The following is a 20,803-nucleotide window of genomic DNA, read 5'->3' as shown; positions in this document are numbered from 1 at the left end:
TTCTCTCTCAATGGCTCCCAAACACAGCAAATACTTCACTGATGATCAACTAAAGAAACAATATTCTACCTTAACACCACAGTGGGGGGAATGTCATGTGGGACTTACTGTATAAATAGTGCAACCGTGGATAGTGTATTTTATAAGCACAAGAAGCAATTTCTAATGGAAATTTTTCTAAATGTCACTGTGCATCCTAAAGCCGAACACCTGGGCAAGATATGGCTCCCTACATTTTAGGACTTAGGCAATGAATTGTATGAAGGGATTTCAGGGCAACATTTGGCAATATCACTTGGCTATCACTGTGGACAAGATGAAGACTCTCAATGAATATATTAAATTTAGTTCTACTTAATGACCTAATTTGGCCTGGAAGTTTCTAATGTGCTGCAGGGCTCTTCTGCCTTTTCCTAATAGGAATACAATGCTAAACAAAACAGCTGTGCAAATATAAACAAATATAAAAATACACAAGTATAAACAAATACGATGGGACACCTGGATGCTTAAGTTGGTTAAGCATCTGACCCTTGATTTTGGCTCAGGTCATGATCTCAGGGTGGCAAGACTGAGGTTCATGCTGGGCACGGAGCTGCTTGGGATTCTTTCTCTTCCTCTGCCCTTCCCCCCACTCACGCTTGTGTGCACATGCTCTCTCTCTCTCTCCCTCTCTCTCTTCACACCCCCCTCAAAAAACCAAAACAAAACAAATATACTACGAAATAGTTGCAAATTGTCTGTGAAGGGGAAAAAAAGGGTGCTGAGAAAGAAAATGATGGGAAAGAAAATGGTGGGATAATCCACAGACTTTAATCTCTACTGAAAGGTATATAGAATTTATCAAAAATTATAAAATATTCCAAACTTTCAGAAATAATAGGTACTTACTATCTGTATTTAATGGATGTTAATATTTTATTATTTTTACTTAAGATTAGTACTTTTAAAATAAAAACAAAAGTGTGAAAGTACAGGTAAGCACCTACCCCCTATTTTTACACTCTTCATCTCTATGAGTACCAATCCCCACGTTGCTGATTATTGTTCCTTCCTATGCATATCTTTACTTCTATAAAATATAGTGCTGGGGCACCTGGGTGGCTTAGTGGGTTAAGGCCTCTGTTTTTGGCTCAGGTCTTGATCCCAGGGTCCTGGGATTGAGCCCCGCATTGGACTCTCTGCTCAGCGGGGAGCCTGCTTCCTCCTCTCTCTCTGCCTGCCTGTCTGCCTGCTTGTGATCTCTGTCTGTCAAATAAATAAACTTAATAAATAAATAAATAAATAAAATAAAATATAGTGTTGCTCTTCTCATTTTCATTATGTAAGTGTATCATACAGAGTTTTGCAGTTTGCCTATGTCACTCAACAATACATACGTGTAAACTTGACTATCTGGTTCAGAGTTATCCAATTTATCATTATATGAGCAAACTACAATTGTCCAATCTGATGCTGATGCACAGTTAATGTTTCTTCTTTTACCTTTCACTATGGGATTTTCCAGGCGATTGAACCATCTGATGCTCACACTGGTATTTATGAGAGTTCCTCCTTCAGCGCACACTTGTCAATACATGATATTGTCAAATTTTAAAATTTTGCCCATCTGAGATATAATACATGTGATATGGTATCTTCTTTCAATTTTAATTTCCCTAATTACTAACAGAATTGAACTTCTGTTCATGATTGTATTAACCTTTTCTTCTGTGTATTATCTGTTCATATTCTATAACTATTTTTTACTGCATTGGCTCTTCTTTGTTTTTGTAGGAGTTCCTTTTGGATTCAAATACTAATTCCTTGTCAGTTAATGAATTGCAAGTATTTTTTTTTTCCGGTCTGTAGCTCACTTTTTCACTTTCTTAATGGCATAACTGATGATATAAACAAGTTTAATATATTCAAGTATGTTTTCTTACACTTTGTCTTCTTTGCCTCATATCCAACATAAAGATATTTTCCTATTTTTTTCTACAAGTTTTATAGTTTTCATTTGTTTTTTACATTGAGGCATTTAATCCACCGGGAATTAATTTTCATGTATGGTATGAGGTAGGGATCTAATTTAATTTTTGTTTTGTTTTGTTTTTATTTTTGTTTTTTTTTTACAGAGAGAGAATGCATGTGCACATGAGCTGGGGTAGGGACAAAGGGAGAGTCAGAGAGAAAATCTTTAAACAAACTGAGCATGGAGCCTGAAGAGGCTCCTGAGATCATGACCTAGGTCAAAATCAAGAGTTAATGCTCAACCCACTGAGCCACCCAGGCACCACACTAATTTTTATCTTTTATAATGTGACTGACCAGTTGTTAAAAGGTTATTTATTAGAGCAGTCTCTCCTTTCCCAACTTATCTGCAGTATCCTCTGTCACATACCAAGATGCCATTTAAATGTGGGTCTGTTTTTAAGCTATTTCCTCCATGTGCAGTCTGTCTGAGCTAATTTTATGTGTTTTAACTATTTTAGCATTTGAAGAATTAAAATCTGTAAGGGTCAGTATGCTTTCCCTTTTCTTATTCTTTTTCAAAATTTTACTTCGTCATTTTTTAGCCATTGGCCCTTTCACAGTAATTTTAAGATAAGTTAGATCTACGTATTTTAAAAATATATTATGTAAAGTGTTAATTATATAAAAATAGAGTAATATAGGTATTTTTAAATCTCATATTCTCTCTCTCTCTCTCTCTCTTTTCCCACAGGTTATTTGAAAGTATCTCCAAGATATCTGTCATGTTTCCTGTAAAACTTCCACATATATCTCTAAGAGATGAGGACTTGGGAACCTGCCTACTTTGGATGGGTGATCGGGGACAGCTCCAGGAAAGAACTGATATTTAAGCTGAACCTAAAATATAAAGGATCTCAGTCATGCAAAGAATGTTCTAGGCAGGATCTTAGAGCAAGAAAGATTTGTTGTGTTATACCTGAGATGAATATTACACTGTATGTTTGCTAACTGGAATTTAAATAAAAACATAAAATTAAAAAAAAAACCCTGCAAGATCAGTGTGACCATATTTTGGATACGTCGGGAGGTGGGAGGCTGGAGAGGATAGCAAAGGCTCAGTCATGGGGTTGCACAGCATTTCGGGGGCCACAATAATGAAGAACTTCCAGGATTTAAGTAGGAAAGTGGTGACAGCCATCGGACCCCCATATAGAGATAAGGCAGAGGCTCGGCAGGAGAGGAAGCAGAAAACAGCTGGAAGGCTCCTGCAGGAGTCCAGGAGAGAGGAAAGTCAGACATGCTTAGGTGGCAATGCGAACAGAGGGACGTGGACAGGTTTGAGACATATTTATATAACATACGACTGGGGGAGGAAGAGCAAATATGGAAACAATAACAGAGTTTCTGATCAACTAGAATAAAGAGGTAAATCTAATGTTACCATTTATTAAGGCTAGATCTGAGGTCCTGCCTACGAATTTAAACCAAATCAAACAACAACTAAATGAACTGTATTTATATAATGTTAGTGATCTGACTTGGTAATGCCTTTTTTTTTTTTTTTTTTTCCCTGAGCTGATTCAAAGCATGGTGAAGGGGAAAGCAACTTGGATTCCCTCAAGTGTTATACAGCGACTGCATAAAGAGCTGCACAGCATCCAATTAAACAGTGATGTTTCTGCCTGGAAAATCTATATATAAGCAAATGGAGCCAGCAAGGTACATGTTAGGAATACGTAATTACAGCAGGGCCCTATTTAAAACATGGTTCACCATTACATGCATTTGGATATAATAACTGTTAAATCAGGATCCTGGTCTATCACAATGACACCCATCAAAATCATAAATTACAGAGTTAGCTTGTAAATTGGTATTTATTCCCACTGATGTCCATGCCCTTATAAAGTCCTACAATAAAAGCATTCTTTTTTTTTCTTTGTATGGTTTAGTTGTACTAAAAAAAGACCACTCTTTACAAAGCTAACCGTTATTTATCAAGTACTTAACAGTAATTGAACTTGCACCAGTCTAAGTACTGAGAAGCACACAAGTCTGAGCTCTGTAAATCTCCAGAAAAGATAAAGTGGGTGTACCAGTAACCATAATGGAAAACAGAATTTGGCAGTGCTGGAGACAGGCTTCAGTGCTTCTAGACTGTGAGGTTCTAACGAAGCTGAATCATGTCTCAGGTACTTTTATAGTTCTAGCTCCTCCTACTCGTGCAGTGAATGGCAAACAGCATGTGCTTAATAAGCATCCATTCCTTCATCCATTTATGCAAATATTCTTGGAGGGCTTTCTAGAAGCTGGGAATACAAAGACCTAATTCCTGCCTTTGATCAGCTTACACTCATTCCTTCAAAACTCATTTTGCGTGACCTGCCGAAAGGGAGAAGGACAAATATTGAAGGCAATGTCCACCTGAGAAGGACAGGTCTGCTGTGTACGAGGTAGGAGGTGGAGTGACAGGAGTCTGACATGCTCTGTGCTGTGAGATGGGAGACAAGGCTGGCTCTGGGCACCTAGCAGGATGGCAGCGTGGCAGCCATGAGCGCTGAGTCTTGAAACACAGCTTTTGCTGTTTTCTTTAATCTTCTTTCAAGTTTTCAGATATTTGAGTAAAAGGGGAATTTGGAGTGAAGAATACAAGAGGAAAACAGTGAACAGAGTCCTGGCTTCCAAAAAAAAAAAAAAAAAAAAAAAAAAAATCCCAGAAATAATGGGGCAAATGGTAACGGGTAGAAAGATATGTAAAAACAAGAGATGGGTGCTTTATTGGGGAAAATAGGAGGATGAGGTAAAAAAGTGGTTGGGGAGGAAGGCCGTGGAAAGATAAGTGGTTGTGGTCTGAGTCTGGAACACTGAAAATTGATTTTGGGGGCGTAGGGCTGCTCTAGTTTGTAACAATATTCTAGATGAGGCTGTGGACATAAGTAGATGAATGGATTGGAGGTAAAGGACAGAAATGGGATAGAAATAAAGACTTCAGAATACAGGTGGTCAAGGAAATAGAAGGCCAAGTGTTCAATGAGCCCTCACATGGCTACTGACATCATGGTTTGCGGGGGACATACTGGGATAGAGAGAAGACACAAGACCACTGTCAAAGTGTTTGAATGTTGGCAAAATACCAGAAGATTCAGGTAAAGAGAAGAGTAAAATGAGAGATTTGGTAGTTTTCATGGAGAAAGAAATATTTGATGTGAACCTTAAAGCAGGTAATGAACTTCCTAGAGACCAGGGGGCAGAGAAGACATTTCAGCCTGAAGGATGGTCTGAAGAGGCAGTAATAGAGGCATCACCTCCGACTCATCACACTAGATCTCTCTCAGAGGAGGTGATCTCAAAACAAGTCCATTGCATTGGAATTGGACGTTACAGTGGGTTCAAATGAGTATTTTCTAAATGGATCACTGACTCATATCTTCCTCCACTCTAAATTATATCCCTTATTTTCAACCAACTAAATACCTGATTCACCTGGTCCTTGTCTGGTGTTCAGATAGGGACACTGGTCTAGTGTGAGTACATCCGCAGCTGGTTCCGGGCCTGACCTGACAAGGGGCATGCTAACCGTCCTTCTTGAACATAAGGGAATGCAGAAGGTCTGGAGATCTTTTAATTTTAATAGTAACTTTTCTTGACTTACGCTGCTTACATTTTCTTACTTGGTCTCAGCTCTAACCTAAGATGTTATTTTGATCCCTGTTCTTAGAATCATATTATCACAAAGAAAGGAGATTTTGAGGGTCATGTGATCCCACCTCCTGCTTAATCAAAGACTTCCTTTAAAACTCTTGTGTTAGGTGTACCATGCTTAGCAAATTAAGTCAAGCAGAGAAAGACAACTATCATAGGATCTCCCTGATATGAGGAAGTGGAGATGCAACATGGGGGGTTAAGGGGGTAGGAGAAGAATAAATGAAACAAGATGGGATTGGGAGGGAGACAAACCATAAGTGACTCTTAATCTCACAAAACAAACTGAGGGTTGCTGAGGGGAGGGGGGTTGGGAGAAGTGGGGTGGGGTTATGGACATTGGGGAGGGTATGTGCTATGGTGAGTGCTGTGAAGTGTGTAAACCTGGCGATTCACAGACCTCTACCCCAGGGCATAAAAATATATGTTTATAAAAAATAAAAAATTTAAAAACAAAACAAAACAAAACAAAAAGCTCTTGTGTTAGGTTTCTGCCCAAACACTCCTCCATTGTTTGAAACATCAATGACTCAGAGGTAGCTTGCTACATTTATCTTTGGCATAGTAAATTCTCAAAGTAAACCACAGTGCTGGGTAGACATGATCTGCCTCCGTATTTTTAAGTGGTATTCACTACTTGTAATCTATCATTTTGTCATGTCTGAAAGCACCTACCCAGAGCCTGGAACATAAGATACACTCTATTTGTTGGAACTGAATCTAAATCTTCAGTGCATTTTAACTGCTTCGGTAAGAAAATAGGTATGTTTTGGACTTCCAGTACAAAGTTTCATGGCAAAATCTGTTTTCTGTGTATTCTTTATCTCTAATCCCATTAAGAAATGTGCAGTCCGTGCGAGGGAAATGACATTGGAGAAACAAGTCTATTTGGGTGTGTATGGTATGCCCTGTGTGGGTTCAGAGAGAAAAGGGAGGGACATGAGAAAGAAAAGAAAGAGGGAGAGAGGGAAACACTATAATCTTAGTCCTTGGGTAAATTAGGAATACATCTCTGAATGGTAATTTCTTTTATATAATGGTTAAAATAATAGCTTCTAATCACACAACAATTCTGGGATATCAAATGAACTCAAGAACGTAGAAGTGTTTTATCAATTAGAAAATAGTATCTCTATGTGAGACATTGACTACCTGCTTTCACACACAGTTTAGATCTATCATCCTACCTCTTGATATTTTCACTTCCTAAATACTGTACATTTATTTGTAGAAACGCTCTCTTTCAGGAAAAATAATGTGTTCCTTTGGGGAGGATGTTTCATCACACAGCTTCTCATTACCGGTGTGAAGTGCCAAGAACCTTGGAGAGGGCAGGAAAAAAATCCTTCCTCTCTAGCTTCTTGCAGCTTTCCTTCCAACAGCGCTCCAGTACAGGCTGATTGGCTGTGGAACCACAGGGATGTGATGAAACAAAGAGTTCCACAGCAATACAGAATCCAGATGCTTCTCTCTCAAGGGAAGTACAAGACATGACCTTGGCTGATCACTGGTAAGCATGCGAATTGCCTAGCAAAGCTCAGAAGTCCATGAAAAAGGCATAATTCTCTTATTGATTTATATTTTGAAGCTTTTGTTATCATAATGTGATGTGTGGCAAATTGAATATCTTTAGAGAAAGCTTAGAATAGCATGGAATTTTTTACTACCATAGCTGCTGACAAGAACCAAACAATCCTATCAATGCCTCTATCTGTAATGACAACAAAATGTTATGTTACACAATATGGTAATGCCTATAAAGCACTCAGTACATGGGATATTTTTAATTTGAAAGAGGAGATCATGATGGGTGAGATTTAAATAACCGCATTTTAAAAACTCTCAATGTGAAACTAAATTTGGTTTCCTAATGCTACACAAATTTGATAGTCATCAAAAGTCCTTTTTTACTCTAAGACAGGTTTTTTTGGAAAGGAAAGATACATACTAAAGAAACAGGATTCATCAATGATAACATTGCTAAAAGTTTATATCCATAGATTCACATGCAGATAAGATCACTGCCACTAAGTACATACTTTAATGGGTATTTTTTTTTTTAAAAATGTTTTCTTGAAACAAGGTGGGATAGGGAGGGAAACAACCCATAAGAGACTCTTAATGTCACAAAACAAACTGAGGGGGTCCGGGGGAGTGGTAGGGAGAGGGTGGTGGGGTTATGGACATTGGGGAGGGTATGTGCTATGGTGAGTGCTGTGAAGAGTGTAAACCTGGCGATTCACAGACCTGTACTCCTGGGGATAAAAATACATTATAGGTTTATAAAAAAATTAAAATTTTAAAAAAATTTTTCTAAAAACTTGCACATAGTAAATTTTTGGACAGGTGAAAAAACTGAAATATATTTCTAGAAACAAGAAAGCCTTTCAACTACCCCCTCTCACATTAATTAACATGCTCAGGCCTTTCATAGAATAAATATTCTAGGTAGAATTTTTATCTCTTGATTCTGTGCTGTTTCCTCCTACTTTTTCTCTCTTCTCCATAATATAAATATGGTGAACTATGCAGACTATTATTCAATGTAAAGGGTACTTTTTAATTAAATTAATAATCTAACCACCTTTAAAAATTATGAAAAATCTGTCAGATTTCACTTCATATACTTAAATCAGCAATTTAGTAAATTAACATATTGCCAACTACCACAGATCATGAACAATGAATTGAAATATTCTGATAACTTCTTTTTTATATTATGTATTTTAATTTTTTTAAGATTTTACTTTTAAGTAATTTCTACACCCAATGTGGAGTTCCGATTCACAACCCCGAGATCAAGCATTGCGTACTCTACTGAGTGAGCCAGCCAGGCACTCCCATTTTGATGACTTGTCGGACATCATAAAATAGGTCTATTTTCTTTAATGGGAAAAATCATTTCTCTAACTTATAAAAGCTTTTCCTAGTTTGCTCCAGTATTGCATGATTTTGCTGATCACGCCATTTCAATCTGCTGTCCACATACATAAACACAATTTGAACTACAGTCATCATTTTAGTTTAAATTTAAAACTTATTTGTTTTAAATTAATAAATATGAAAACTCATCCATCTTCTTAAAACCTCAAAAAATCAGATCATTTTCAGTGCTCAGGGCGCCATACCATTCCCTGCCTTTATGAATACTAGATTTTCCCTGACAATGTAAGTAAGATTTGGTGTTTGATTTTTCTTAACATTATCTCATGAGCATTTTACATAATTGTCATAAGGTCCTCATAACTATCATTAAAATAAATTGTACAAGTCACCATAACTTAATGGAGCATTTTCCTGCTCTGAGTCCATGTTATTTTTCTCTTCTCTACCTCTAACCCCCATTTTTTTAAAACCCCCATTCTTTGGTACTACCGTTAACCACCAACATTTTCACTTATGCAGTTTTCCCCTTGTTTTTGATGTTTCCTCCTTCAGGTAAATTATCTGAAGTACAGACAAACAGATTATGAATATTATTCTGGCTCTTATATTAACTCAGGGCTTTCTAAATTTTACTGCCATCAGTCAAAATGTGTGTACCTACAATTTATACTGTGACTTTCACCAGTCCTTAGGTATCAGTAGTTTCTACTGGAGAGAGGGATACTAATTTCACAGAGATGAAATTTCTGTCATTTCATACTAATGGAATCTCGTTAGTATTATTTGAATCTGCATTGTTATTACTATTGTTAAATGCTTTCCAATGCTTGCTAATCATGTTTCCTATAGTGTTGATTGCCTTTGGGGGTTTCAAAAAAATTTACATGTTATTTTTTATTAAATTAAATATAATAAATAATATATTTATTGTAAGTATTTTGCAATGTGACTTTTTTTTTTTTTTTAACTGCAAAGCTCAGGTAATAATCCTACCAATGTCTGATAAATAAGCAATATCCTCATAATTGGATTTTTAAAAAATTATCTATTTAATCCATCTGGAATGTATTTTGGCATATGTTGTGGATGAATATCTAAATTACTTTTTTTTCAAACTCTAACACCCCAACAATTAATTAAATACTTCTTCCCTTTACCATTGCTCCATAATGTTCTATTCTTATACATTAAACCTTATATATAACATGTTGAGATTTTTCTATACTTTCCTAGATCTAGCAGAGTATCAAAAAAGAAATTATATAATTTTATATTATGACTTGAGATCTGTAATGGCTTTTCAACATTTAGAGTTTCTTTTTAAAAATATACCTTTATTCTCATTACTTTCCCAAATAGATTTTTATCATTCAATCGCCTTTTAAGAAAATACACTTGAGGATTTTATTAACATTATACTCACATGTGTAAATTAATGTGGAAGGCTTTGATAACTTTATTTATCTTTAAATCCAGAAACATAACTTATCTCTTTACTAATTCACCTAATTCGTTTATAATTCTCAATGAACAACATTTTAAAGATATGTCCAATATTATACAATTAAGAGGCAGCATGAGGTAATGGAAAAAACAAAGACTATGGGGTGAGGTACACACATACACATATGTACCAGCCTCCAATCTTGTGTGATCTTAGGCAAGATGCTTGGTCTCTGAGCCTCAGATATTTGCTCTTAAACTGAAGGTAGTGGTATTTTCAGAATTGACACAGAGTAGGGATAATGTATATAAAGCTATTGGAGCATTTATGTATCCAAGAAATGTTAGCTATGATCATAATTTCCAATATAACATGTGCTTAGTACTTAATATTTTACCAAATTCTTTCATGTATATTATCTCACTTGTGCTGTTGATCTTCACAAAACTCCACCAGATGATCATGTTGTTGCTATTATCACTATTAATACTAAGACCAAATAGGTATACATGTATCTCCTTTTAGATAAAAAACACAAGCTCATCTCATATCATCATGACATAGGTAAATGTATTTGTAGATCTCCAACATTACACAATAACCTTGTCCCTTAATATTTTATGGTTTTTTAATCTGCTATGATCATTTAATTGCCCTTTCATTACATTTTATATTAGTTTTGCCTGTTTATTTTTTAAAATATTTTATTTATTTATTTGACAGAGAGAGAGACAGCAAGAGAGGGAATACAAGTAAGGAGAGTGGGAGAGGGAGAAGCAGGCTTCCTGCTGAATAGGGAGCCCTATGTGGGGCTCAATCCCAGAACCCTGGGATCATGACCTGAGCCGAAAGCAGATGCTTAACAACTGAGGCACCCAGGTGCCCCTAGTTTTGCCTGTTTAAAGCAATGCTTTTGATTTTAGTGTTTGGTTCATACTCAACAGTTTTATTGAGCTCCTTAATACCCTCTTAAAACTATTACAGATTCTTTCGGTTTTCCGAGTTTGTCACATTTCCTAAATAAATTCTATGTTCTAGAATCATATATTAATAAAATCAGCCACTGAATTGAAAAATGGGAAAACTAAGACTAGTTATCTACCGTGGTATCATGATATAGTAAAATCTTCCTGTTGGAAACATAAATTTAAGAAGATTTTTTAGCTATTACTAGTCAGTTTCTTTTAGCTTATAGATTGTATCACTTTAAGAATTCTTTCTCATCAGTCCTGCAATCTTCATAATACCTTTCATGACAGCGAGCACTAATGCTACAGTGTGGCAGAAAAAGGAATCCAGAGGCATACGTCTCTTTATTTTTTCCTTGTGGGCTTTACATATTCTCCTTAGGGATGGGATAAAAGAATGAGTGGAAAGAAGTATAAACTGCAATGCACTTGCTCATCTGGGAGAGTTTTGCAGGTTTCTCATCTCTTCACGCATGGCTGGTGAGCTCTTTCTCATCATATCCTAGACCTTCCACTCCCAAATACTTCCATTTTCTCCCTTACCAACCCAGAATACCATTTCAGCTATGGGAGGATGCATTTTTGTGCCTGGACTTGTCTTTACCCATCTACTCTCAGTAGGGTGCTTCCTTAAAATTAATAACAATAAAATACGCTTGTTTTCACTGAGTCAGTTGATTAACACTGCCAAATAATCCACTGCCAAAAGCAATCCAAATACAAGAATCTACCGCTACCTCAAAGAGACTTAATTTTAATTAACCGTGCTTTGTTTTCAGATCAATTACAAAAACAAAACAAAACTAATAATAAGGGTTTTAAAAAAGGGCCCAAGATGATACAATTATTTTCACTGCAGAATCAGACAAGCGGCTTCAGGTATGGTTTCTTTACTCACGGGGAAAATGATTAGAAGTGGACGGATTGACACTGTCCCCACTGTCAGCACTTTCACTGCTGGAAACGTCATCGTCTGATTCCCGCACGGAGGAGCAGGGTGAGGAGCCGTCAACTTCTTCAAACTTCCTCTTTAAAATTCCACTCATAGCTGCAACGCTGTCACATGTACCTGTAACGGGAAGGAGAGCAACGAGGCATTGAAATATTTGACCGCAAGATGTGTAGCCAAGGTCTCCAGAGTCATTTTTCTGTGTTTTTTTAAAAACATGAGCTGATCACTAAGCAGTTTTATTTTTTTTAAATATTTTCAAATTACCAAAAATTAAATTAAATATGAGCAACTGCCCATTTGGTTACCAAATTCTATCATTTTGTTAAACACACAGTTCATTTTAATGTACTCTCTCTATTCTTTTTGTTGGCAAATTGAGAAAATTCACCTGAGTCTATGAAGTTGTGTAATGAGAAAAATGCCAACGTCCCCCAGAGTCCTAAATGATTCCTGCCTTATACAAAATTCATCTGGAAGAAACACAGATAAGTAGGCAAAAAGTTCAGAGTCGAGTTTTAAAATGCAAGAACCTAATTAGCTGAATACAACAAAGCCTATGAAACCGGTTCTAAATTTTAGGTAGTTTCCATTTCAATACTGCAATGAGATGAGATGTGTTCCCAGGACGACGCCACGGTTACTGAAGCCCTTGCCGCTGTGGCAGGAACTTCCTGCGGCTATTTACCTGAGAGACCCTGCTGAGTGGGAATGGGGGAGGATGGGAGTGGTTTCTCCTAAATGCTTTCTCTAGGATGAATGGGCTTTCCTCTCTCCTTGGGCTGCCCTTTTTCCACCTTCCCCATTTACCTTGATGTATGCACAGTCAGCTAAAGAGCATAAACTCTCCTTGCAGTGTAAGGATATTTCAGGGAAAAACCTATATAAAAATTAGCTTAGATATACACGTACATGGTCTTACATTGCCAAATTAGGTTAACTTCCCTGAAAGTATTACTAAGTTGATTCCACATATCCCTTCTTCCATCTTATTTACGTTTGCTGATTTTAACTCTCATTTGAGCTCGTGAAACCTCTCCTTTTCCTGCCAGAGTGTGGCCACCAGTCCTATTGACTGAGAGGAAGCAAGACTTAAAACTATTCTAGATACCGCCCTGAAATCACCCCCCCTCTGCGCAGATCATACAGCAAGCAGCCTGTCCAGGTCCCTTCAGCTTAGCCAGCTCTCCAAGATCGAGTTCTGTAGTTGCTTAAGTGGGCTACTTGGATTAGCAGCATCAGCATTACCTGGGAGGGAAATTGGGAGAAACGCAAATTCTTGGGCCCCACTTCAGATCTGTTGGATCAGAAACTCCCAGGAGGCCATGCCTCGGTCTCTATGCACTCAAATCGGAGGACCATTTGTCTGATTTCTAGTCCACTCTAGCCGTTCCCTTCCTGGGTTTTTTCTTCATTGGGGGTGTCTGCATACCTGCCCTAGAGGGACATAACCCAGTACTCAAAACCTAGTCAAAACCTCTTCTTTCACCATCTCTTGTGTGGTTTCTAGTACAATTAAGTACAGTACTAGATGTCTCCTAAGTATTTATCATTTATTTCCATTTGCACATCTAACTTCATGTTGAGTAACTGGTGTGTATATGCTTGACTGCTTCGGTGGAATAGGTGATAGAAAGGGAGGAGGACCCGTTACCTGCCCTCGAGGAGCAAACATTCACCATGCTGCCTCCACCCAACTGAGAGGACTCCCACATTCATCTCCTGCGGACTTGTTTTACTGAGCCACGTCTTTTACATGACTTATATTAACGATGGAGATAACTGATAGTCATAAGAAGATATTGTACTGTCCACTCCCTGAGAATAAAATCTCTATTCTGACTCTGAGTTTACCACTATTCAAATTAGCATATTATTTTCTCTATCTTAGAGAGTGTGAAATGCATAAAATGTTCATGCATATCTGAGCAGGGCAAGAGAAAAAAAAGATATTTTAAGTAAAGTTCTTGAAATAAAAGTAGGACAGGATATAAATTTTAAAATGGTTCACTTCAAACAAGATGCAAAGTAATTCATGAGGGAGAGACTCCAAGACACAAAGTAATATAAGATGGAAACCCATGTTTAAAAAGTACATTTTTATAATAAGGTACTGCAGTGGGAACAGTTAAAAACAATATCCTTTAGATGCATTTCTCCAGCCCATCTCTCCCAGCTTCCTTAGGATAGGCAGATTTCTCAAGAACCAAGGTCATTCAATTGGACCACAGGGAACCATGTTCCAGTATGGTAAAAAGTGGGACTTGGTACTCTTCTTGGGAATGAGAGGGGAAATTTTTGGAGGGATGATAAGGAAATTGAGAAGTCTTTCTTTCTTTTTTTTTTTTTTTGCTCTTATATTTGGGACTAATAAGCAAGGGAGTTGAAGGCTGGATACAATTTCTGTCTACATATTTGAGACTGAAAGAGCCTGAGCTAGACACAGTGCAAAGGAACGAAGAAATGTCTGACCATTTAGTCTGGGATTAGTATATGAGCTGGAAATTAAAAATTGAAATAATTACAAAGGGGCATAACTTTCACATACACCCATGATGCTAGTTCAGTTTGAACCAGTCTTGTTAAGTGCAGCAAGCAAGCATAGTGGTTACTTACTTTCATTGTCTTTAAAAAATACTGTGTGAGTGTAACAAGATGTTACAACAAATTATGAGGGTCAAATGACCCATTGTTTATAGGAAGGTAACCCCCCATCTAAACCCAATGGTGGGGTGGTAAATAGAACAAGTGGTTTTCTCCTACAGCATCTACACTATCTCAGTGGGGCGGAAAAGAATACGAGAATTTAGGGGGAAGGCCCTTTTAATAAAGGAGATGCATAAACCTGGTTTGCTTCTATCCTGTACTGGTTCTCTCAAAATTCGAGAATGACGATACGTGGCTAGTTAGGTACAGATGCAAGGGAGTAGAATGAATGCCTGTCTTATGGCTGCCACGGCTCCTTAAATATCCACTTATCATATTTTTGTTCCTAAAGATGAGGCATAATTAAACTTCATGGATATGAAGCCAATGAAAAAGTGGTCAACATTTCAGATTGGCTTTATATAGCATCAAAGCCCAGCGAACAGAAGATAAATCTGGACAGGCATTAATTTGTTCTAAATATGAGAAGCAGAAAGTCTAAGCCTCCATAACAGCCATTTTAACACAGCTACTGTTTTCCAATTCATGAAACATATGCTAGTCAAAAGCATCACCATTTCTCATTTGGACTAGGACAAGAGCTTCCTAAATATTCTCTCCTATCCACTACGGTTTGCTTTCGATGTGTTTTCCAGGTTGCAGGCAGAATGATAAATCTAAAATGCAAATCTGATCATGTCAGTCTATAGCTTAAAACTCTTAAGTGGCTTTGGATTGTCTTAGGATGAATCCAAAATCCTCAAAATGGCTTATAACGTCCTTAACAATTGACTTTGGCTAACCTCTTCATCATCATTTTAGCCACTGCCTTGTTGTCACTATTTTAGCTCTAATAATCTCTGTTTCTCCAACCTGCCATTTGTCTCTGGCCTCCCGGCCTTCTGATACACCATTCCTCCCAATTTCCTTTCTAATGTCTTTTCCCATAGCACTTACCATCTTCGAAATTCATGTTGTTTGTTTATATATTTCAATGTTTACTGATTATTGTGTTCATCCCCTGCTAAGAGATGCAAGGGAAGGGTCTTTGTCTTCTTTACCAATGTACCAACAGTCTAGAACAGTGCCTTAAATATTATAGGTGCTTAGTAAATAGGTGCTTAACAAACGTCTGTTGATGGATAAATAAAACCCTTCCATTTTTATACTTTAATTACTTTATCAGTGTCTGTTTTCTCTGTTAGACTGAAAGCTTCATGAAATAAAACATGTTCATCTTATTCACCACTCTATGCCTCTTACTAACAAAATATCTGGCATTTTTGATTGAATGAGAATCAAAATGAAGATGAAATTGACCTCAAAACGTCATACAATTTTTTTTTCTTTTTTGCTTGCAAGCAACCCAAAAGCAAATTCTAGCTAACTTAAGCACATAGACATCTGTTGGAAAAATACTGAACTAGTTCATGCAATCTAAGATCGAGCTGAAATCCAAAATCAAAGGAAGGCAGGAATAAGGACATCTTCCAGGATTATGACTGTAGAAATTCCTTGATCTTCCCCCTAGAACACCACAGTTACCAGGTTTAAGCCCAGCAACTTCTCTCTGTCTTGCAGTTCAAGTTTAACGTTCTAAGGAGTAAGTAACGTGTTAGCCCATCTTGGGTCAGAAGTCAGCCCTTTGATCACTCAACTGCACAGCCAGAAAGCAAATAGCCACTCAGATAGGTACTACTCCAGAGAATCTCACTCAGAGACCTCAATAAGTTAAACTTCATTTCAAAGCCAATGTTTTTCCTTGTCTAACACTGACTTATCTTATTTTTTTTTCATTTATTAATATAGTCTGTGAATTCACCACTTGGACAGCTTCCCCTCTCCCTGCCCCCTCATGTCCTTTCTATTGCCAAGTTTAATTAATAACCACTTTGTTATAAAACTCTAATAAGCATCCTGTGGTCTTGGGATATCCACTATTCTTGACTAACATATACCACTGCTCTCAAATTTTTATTAGATGTAACCATTGCTCAGAAGCCTCTGAGCACATTTAATGAAAAAGTAGTAAAGAAATATAAATGTTTTCAAACTTCTCCACAAAAAAAAAAGCCAAAGAGCTACACTTAGATGTTCTATGGTTGTAAGTGCAATTCTTTTGTTTAATGTATTTCTGGAAAAAATATCAGAAGCCAGAAGGATACAGACTGAAGTAAATGGGAGAGCGTCTTTAAGAATGCCAAATCAAGAAGCTGGATAGAAATGTACATTTTAATGCATTTGGAAAAATGACTGAAGCTAACTTTGAGTATTGGTTGGAATCTGGTTCATATCACTCTCTTCTGACAGCGTAAAAATTTCATAGCTTGCATAGGTGGCTCATTGAGTTCTTACTCTCCCATTTATATTCATCTAATGTTTAATCCTGTTTTCTCCTTTCATTCTGTCCTGATTTCATAATACTTTGCTATGTATCATAAGGAAATGACCACAGACAATATGCCTGAAGAATATCATTGGTCCCCAAATTCCGAGGAGTGGGTGATCTGATTTGCAGAACCACTTCTGGCTTGCCAAGGTTAGCAAATAAAAATATAGGACACCCAGTTACATTTGACTTTTAGATTAAAAAAAAATAAATCACCTTCAAGATCTATTTATACTAATTATGTTGTTTATCTGTGTTTATTTGTGCTCTTAACTCTTGAGGAGAAAGACGAATGACTATGAAATGAACAAAAAAACATCTAAATAAATGCTCCCCTCACCACCACCACCTGGAGTGGTCATGCATGAGTATTTCTGCCTTTTACCCATCAGAGGAAACTCAGTAAGACTTGAGAGGTCATTACGGTGAATCATGAGTTTATCAAACAACTAAAAAAGGGTGAGGAGGTTGGTAGTGGCGGGCAGGTTAAGGGCAGGCCTGGCCTCACTGGTGCAGGAAGAAATGAATTTAAAAGGAAGTAATTCTGGCAAGACAAGAATTTCCTTTTACGAGAATGAGGTTTATTTTAGTGAGATGCTGTCTCTTCTCTCGCCTGGTGGAAAAAAAAAAAAATAAGAGTGGTAAGCTGTGAGCTCCCAGTTCATCCGACCCAATAGGTCCTTATTTTGTGGAGGCTGCTGAAACCAGAAGCCTCACATGGCACTCTTAGGAGAAAAGGGATACACATGGAACCCCTCTGTTCACTTCTTCCTGGGGGTCTGGGCTTATCCTTCACATTGCTTCCTTGCTAATTTTGTAGTTAGCCCAAGTGTGGCTCTTTTTTAACTGCGAGTGTCATTCACAAGGACACTTGGTGTCTTGGCATACATCAAGGGGCATGTTACCTTGCATTACAACACGACAGGAAGGACATCTCTTCGTGATTTATCAAAGAACAAAATCATTTACTTTATGATCTCATCGAATTCTTCCAACAAGCTTAAGAAGCTATGAAACTACGACAAAATTCTACTCCAATGACTTCGATAAGGGGAGGCTGTTGGCTTCAATCAGCCATAGGCCTGGGGCCCAGGAAACACCAGTGTGAGGATGAAGTTGCATAGAAAAAGAAACTTCCTTTACTTTCTCTCAGAATAGAAAGCAGTTTTGATGTTTCTTCTGGTTGCTTCACCAAATTAATGATGAGCTGAGCAGCACTGCAAACAGGTTGACAAAAATACTGGTGTGTGGCTCATCTGTGATAGCAGGTGGGAAAAGCCTAGCTGGCAAAAGCAAGATTATTCACAATGTCACACTTCATCAGCCAGATTGTTACTGGGCCAGATAGAAGATGAAGAGGACAGTTGCTCAATTAATGGTGAATAGGTTTTATTCCAATATTTAAGAAAGCAGAGCTTAGCTAAGAAAAATCATATTATGTTATTTTGAATTCTCCGGTGGGATATCTTTAGTTATCTAGATGTGTCCCTAACTATTGGGACACAGTTTTAATCAAGTTAGTTTGCATCAAATCCTTTTCATCCCCTGCTTTGTTTTTTTTTTTTTTTTTTAAAAAAAACATGACTTTGAGTACTCTGTAATCTGTGACGTTTCACACTACAGCCCTGACACTGTCGTGTTCATCGAATACTGATTATGGACTTAAGTCCCTGCTGAATAAGAAAATCATCATTTTAAAAAGCTGGCATCAGATGTTGTGCCTGCATTTCTCTTATTTAAAAAGAAAGAGAGAGAGAGAGGCTATCTTCTTCCACAAACTAGGACCATTTCTGCTTTAACCCATTTGGCAAGAAATGAACATATCTGCGGCCAAGAGGATAGGGATTTGGCAATGATTTCACAAGGTAAAATCCTGCAAGGTGTTTCCATGGGGCACCACCAATGTGAAAAATGCTGCTGGTGGTTTGCCAATGTGGGAAGTGCAAGTTGGCCAAATACACCTCTCTTGCCCAGGTGCCTGCTTAAGCCAAGAACCCTGGGGTCACTCCTGTCTAATGAATATTTTTGTTGGAGAAATGATTGCAGGGTTCCCCAATTATGTATGAATTCCTTGTGCCAGAGTTGCCTGTGACCTTGAGTTAAAGGTCTGAGTTATTTTATGTGCTTTGGATCTCCAAATGTTTGCAGCTTGCTGATTTGCAGCTTGAGAATTTGATGAAAGAAATGAAAGCTTTCCCCAGGAAAAAAGTGCACATAAGCACAAATGTATGCCATCTATCCATGGACTCTGGTTAAGGACCTCAACTCTGGTGATTTATACCATTTCTCCAGCTTTGGTGGATATCCAGAACTTGGAGAAATGATTCATTGTGAACACATTAGTTCAAAGCATCAAAAAAGTTTGAGATTCTGTTGCCTCCTGTTCCTTTTACCACAAGAGTCATCCACTGCCAAGGGCAGGGGTCCTTCCAGGTCTCTCAGGTCCTTCTGCCATCTGTACTGGGGGGCCCACTGAATCTCAAGGGGGACATTCCATATCAATTTTAGGGGCTCCTTTCTTCACTGTTCTCTTGGCTGCTACCTACTACTCTAAAACAACTACCTGAAACCAAACTGACTTCCTCTGGAAATCTGCAGCTTGGTGAATGGTTCTGGGTTGCAGGACGACATCCCCCAAACAGTGTCCGTCCTTCCTAAAAGGTAACTAGATTGCCTGGTTCCATTTATAATACCAGTCAGAGCTTTTAGTGAACACCTACTATGGGCTAGCCCCTTTGCACCAATTCTCTCTATGCAATTGTTTTCCCAATTCTGCAAGGTAATTTGAAAAAAGAAAACGGAGATCTCAGAAATCTAGATCATTTTCCCAAGAGGTCTGATCCAAACTTCTCTGAAAAGTATTTCATGGCCAAAACTGCACTGTAGGTTAAGTGACCTCTCTGCATTCACAGCATGTGGTACATTTCAAACTGTATCATAATTGCTGGTTGACTTGCTATATTCTAACACTTCACTGTAAGGTTCCTCCTGGACTGAATATGTACTCTAGTGCTTGCTCCTAAATGAATGGTCATCAGATTGGAGTCTAATCCTGGATCAGCTACTAACAAGTGGCCTAATTTTAAGTAAGAGGATTATCTCCTTGGGTCTCAATTTCCACTTCTGTCAAACTAAGGGGGCAGACATAACTGGTAAGAACAGACTCTGATGCAATGCATTACCCACTACCTGGCAGTTAAATGATAAGAACCATGGCCTCCACCAAAGATGCGTGCCTCTTAATTGTCCATACCCTCTTCCCTCACTGTATGCAAAAGCCAAAGGCTAAATTGACTTAGGCTTTGCTGATAAAGGCCTTGCTGATGAATGGTCCTCCGCCATTACTAAGGGTAAAAGTGTTCTTTATGACTCTATTTGGCTGGCAGGGAGGGACCCCAAGAAGTTTTCCACTTTACCTGCCATTAAGATTAGTACCAGTATAGGGGCGCCTGGGTGGCTCAGTGGGTTAAGCCGCTGCCTTCGGCTCAGGTCATGATCTCAGAGTCCTGGGATCGAGCCCCGCATCGGGTTCTCTGCTCAGCAGGGAGCCTGCTTCCCTCTCTCTCTCTGCCTGCCTCTCTGCCTACTTGTGATTTCTCTCTGTCAAATAAATAAAATCTTTAAAAAAAAAAAAAAAAAAAGATTAGTACCAGTATAAGAAAGATGGAAATTAGTTTTTATGCCTCTTAACCCTAAACATTGATCACTAGTTGGTATTTGGCAAGATGGCATACTAGAATACAGGTGAATTAGAAGCCCATGTCCGTCCCTAAAGTCAATTTCCAGGTTAACTCTTTTACTTAGCAAGAGCAGAAAAAACTAACCAAGAACATGATAAGGCTTTTAAAACTGTTGAGAATTGA

At 37.9% G+C, this 20,803-nt stretch overlaps 1 protein-coding gene across 3 annotated transcripts in view; it reads right to left on the bottom strand.

The window, feature by feature from the left end:
* Positions 1-20,803, bottom strand: part of CSRNP3 (cysteine and serine rich nuclear protein 3) — a 208,670-nt gene that overhangs the window by 68,125 nt on the left and 119,742 nt on the right. For all 3 annotated transcript variants that reach the window (XM_044242248.1, XM_044242249.1, XM_044242250.1), the window contains one exon: positions 11,855-12,025. In XM_044242248.1, the coding sequence (XP_044098183.1) occupies positions 11,855-12,025 (171 nt within the window). The remainder of the gene's footprint in view (positions 1-11,854; positions 12,026-20,803) is intronic.

The sequence above is a fragment of the Neovison vison genome, chromosome 3, assembly GCF_020171115.1.
Source record: "Neovison vison isolate M4711 chromosome 3, ASM_NN_V1, whole genome shotgun sequence".
Taxonomy (NCBI): Eukaryota; Metazoa; Chordata; class Mammalia; order Carnivora; family Mustelidae; genus Neogale; species Neogale vison.
Note: the sequence above shows the minus strand (reverse complement) of the source record. Positions and strands in the feature narration are given on the sequence as shown.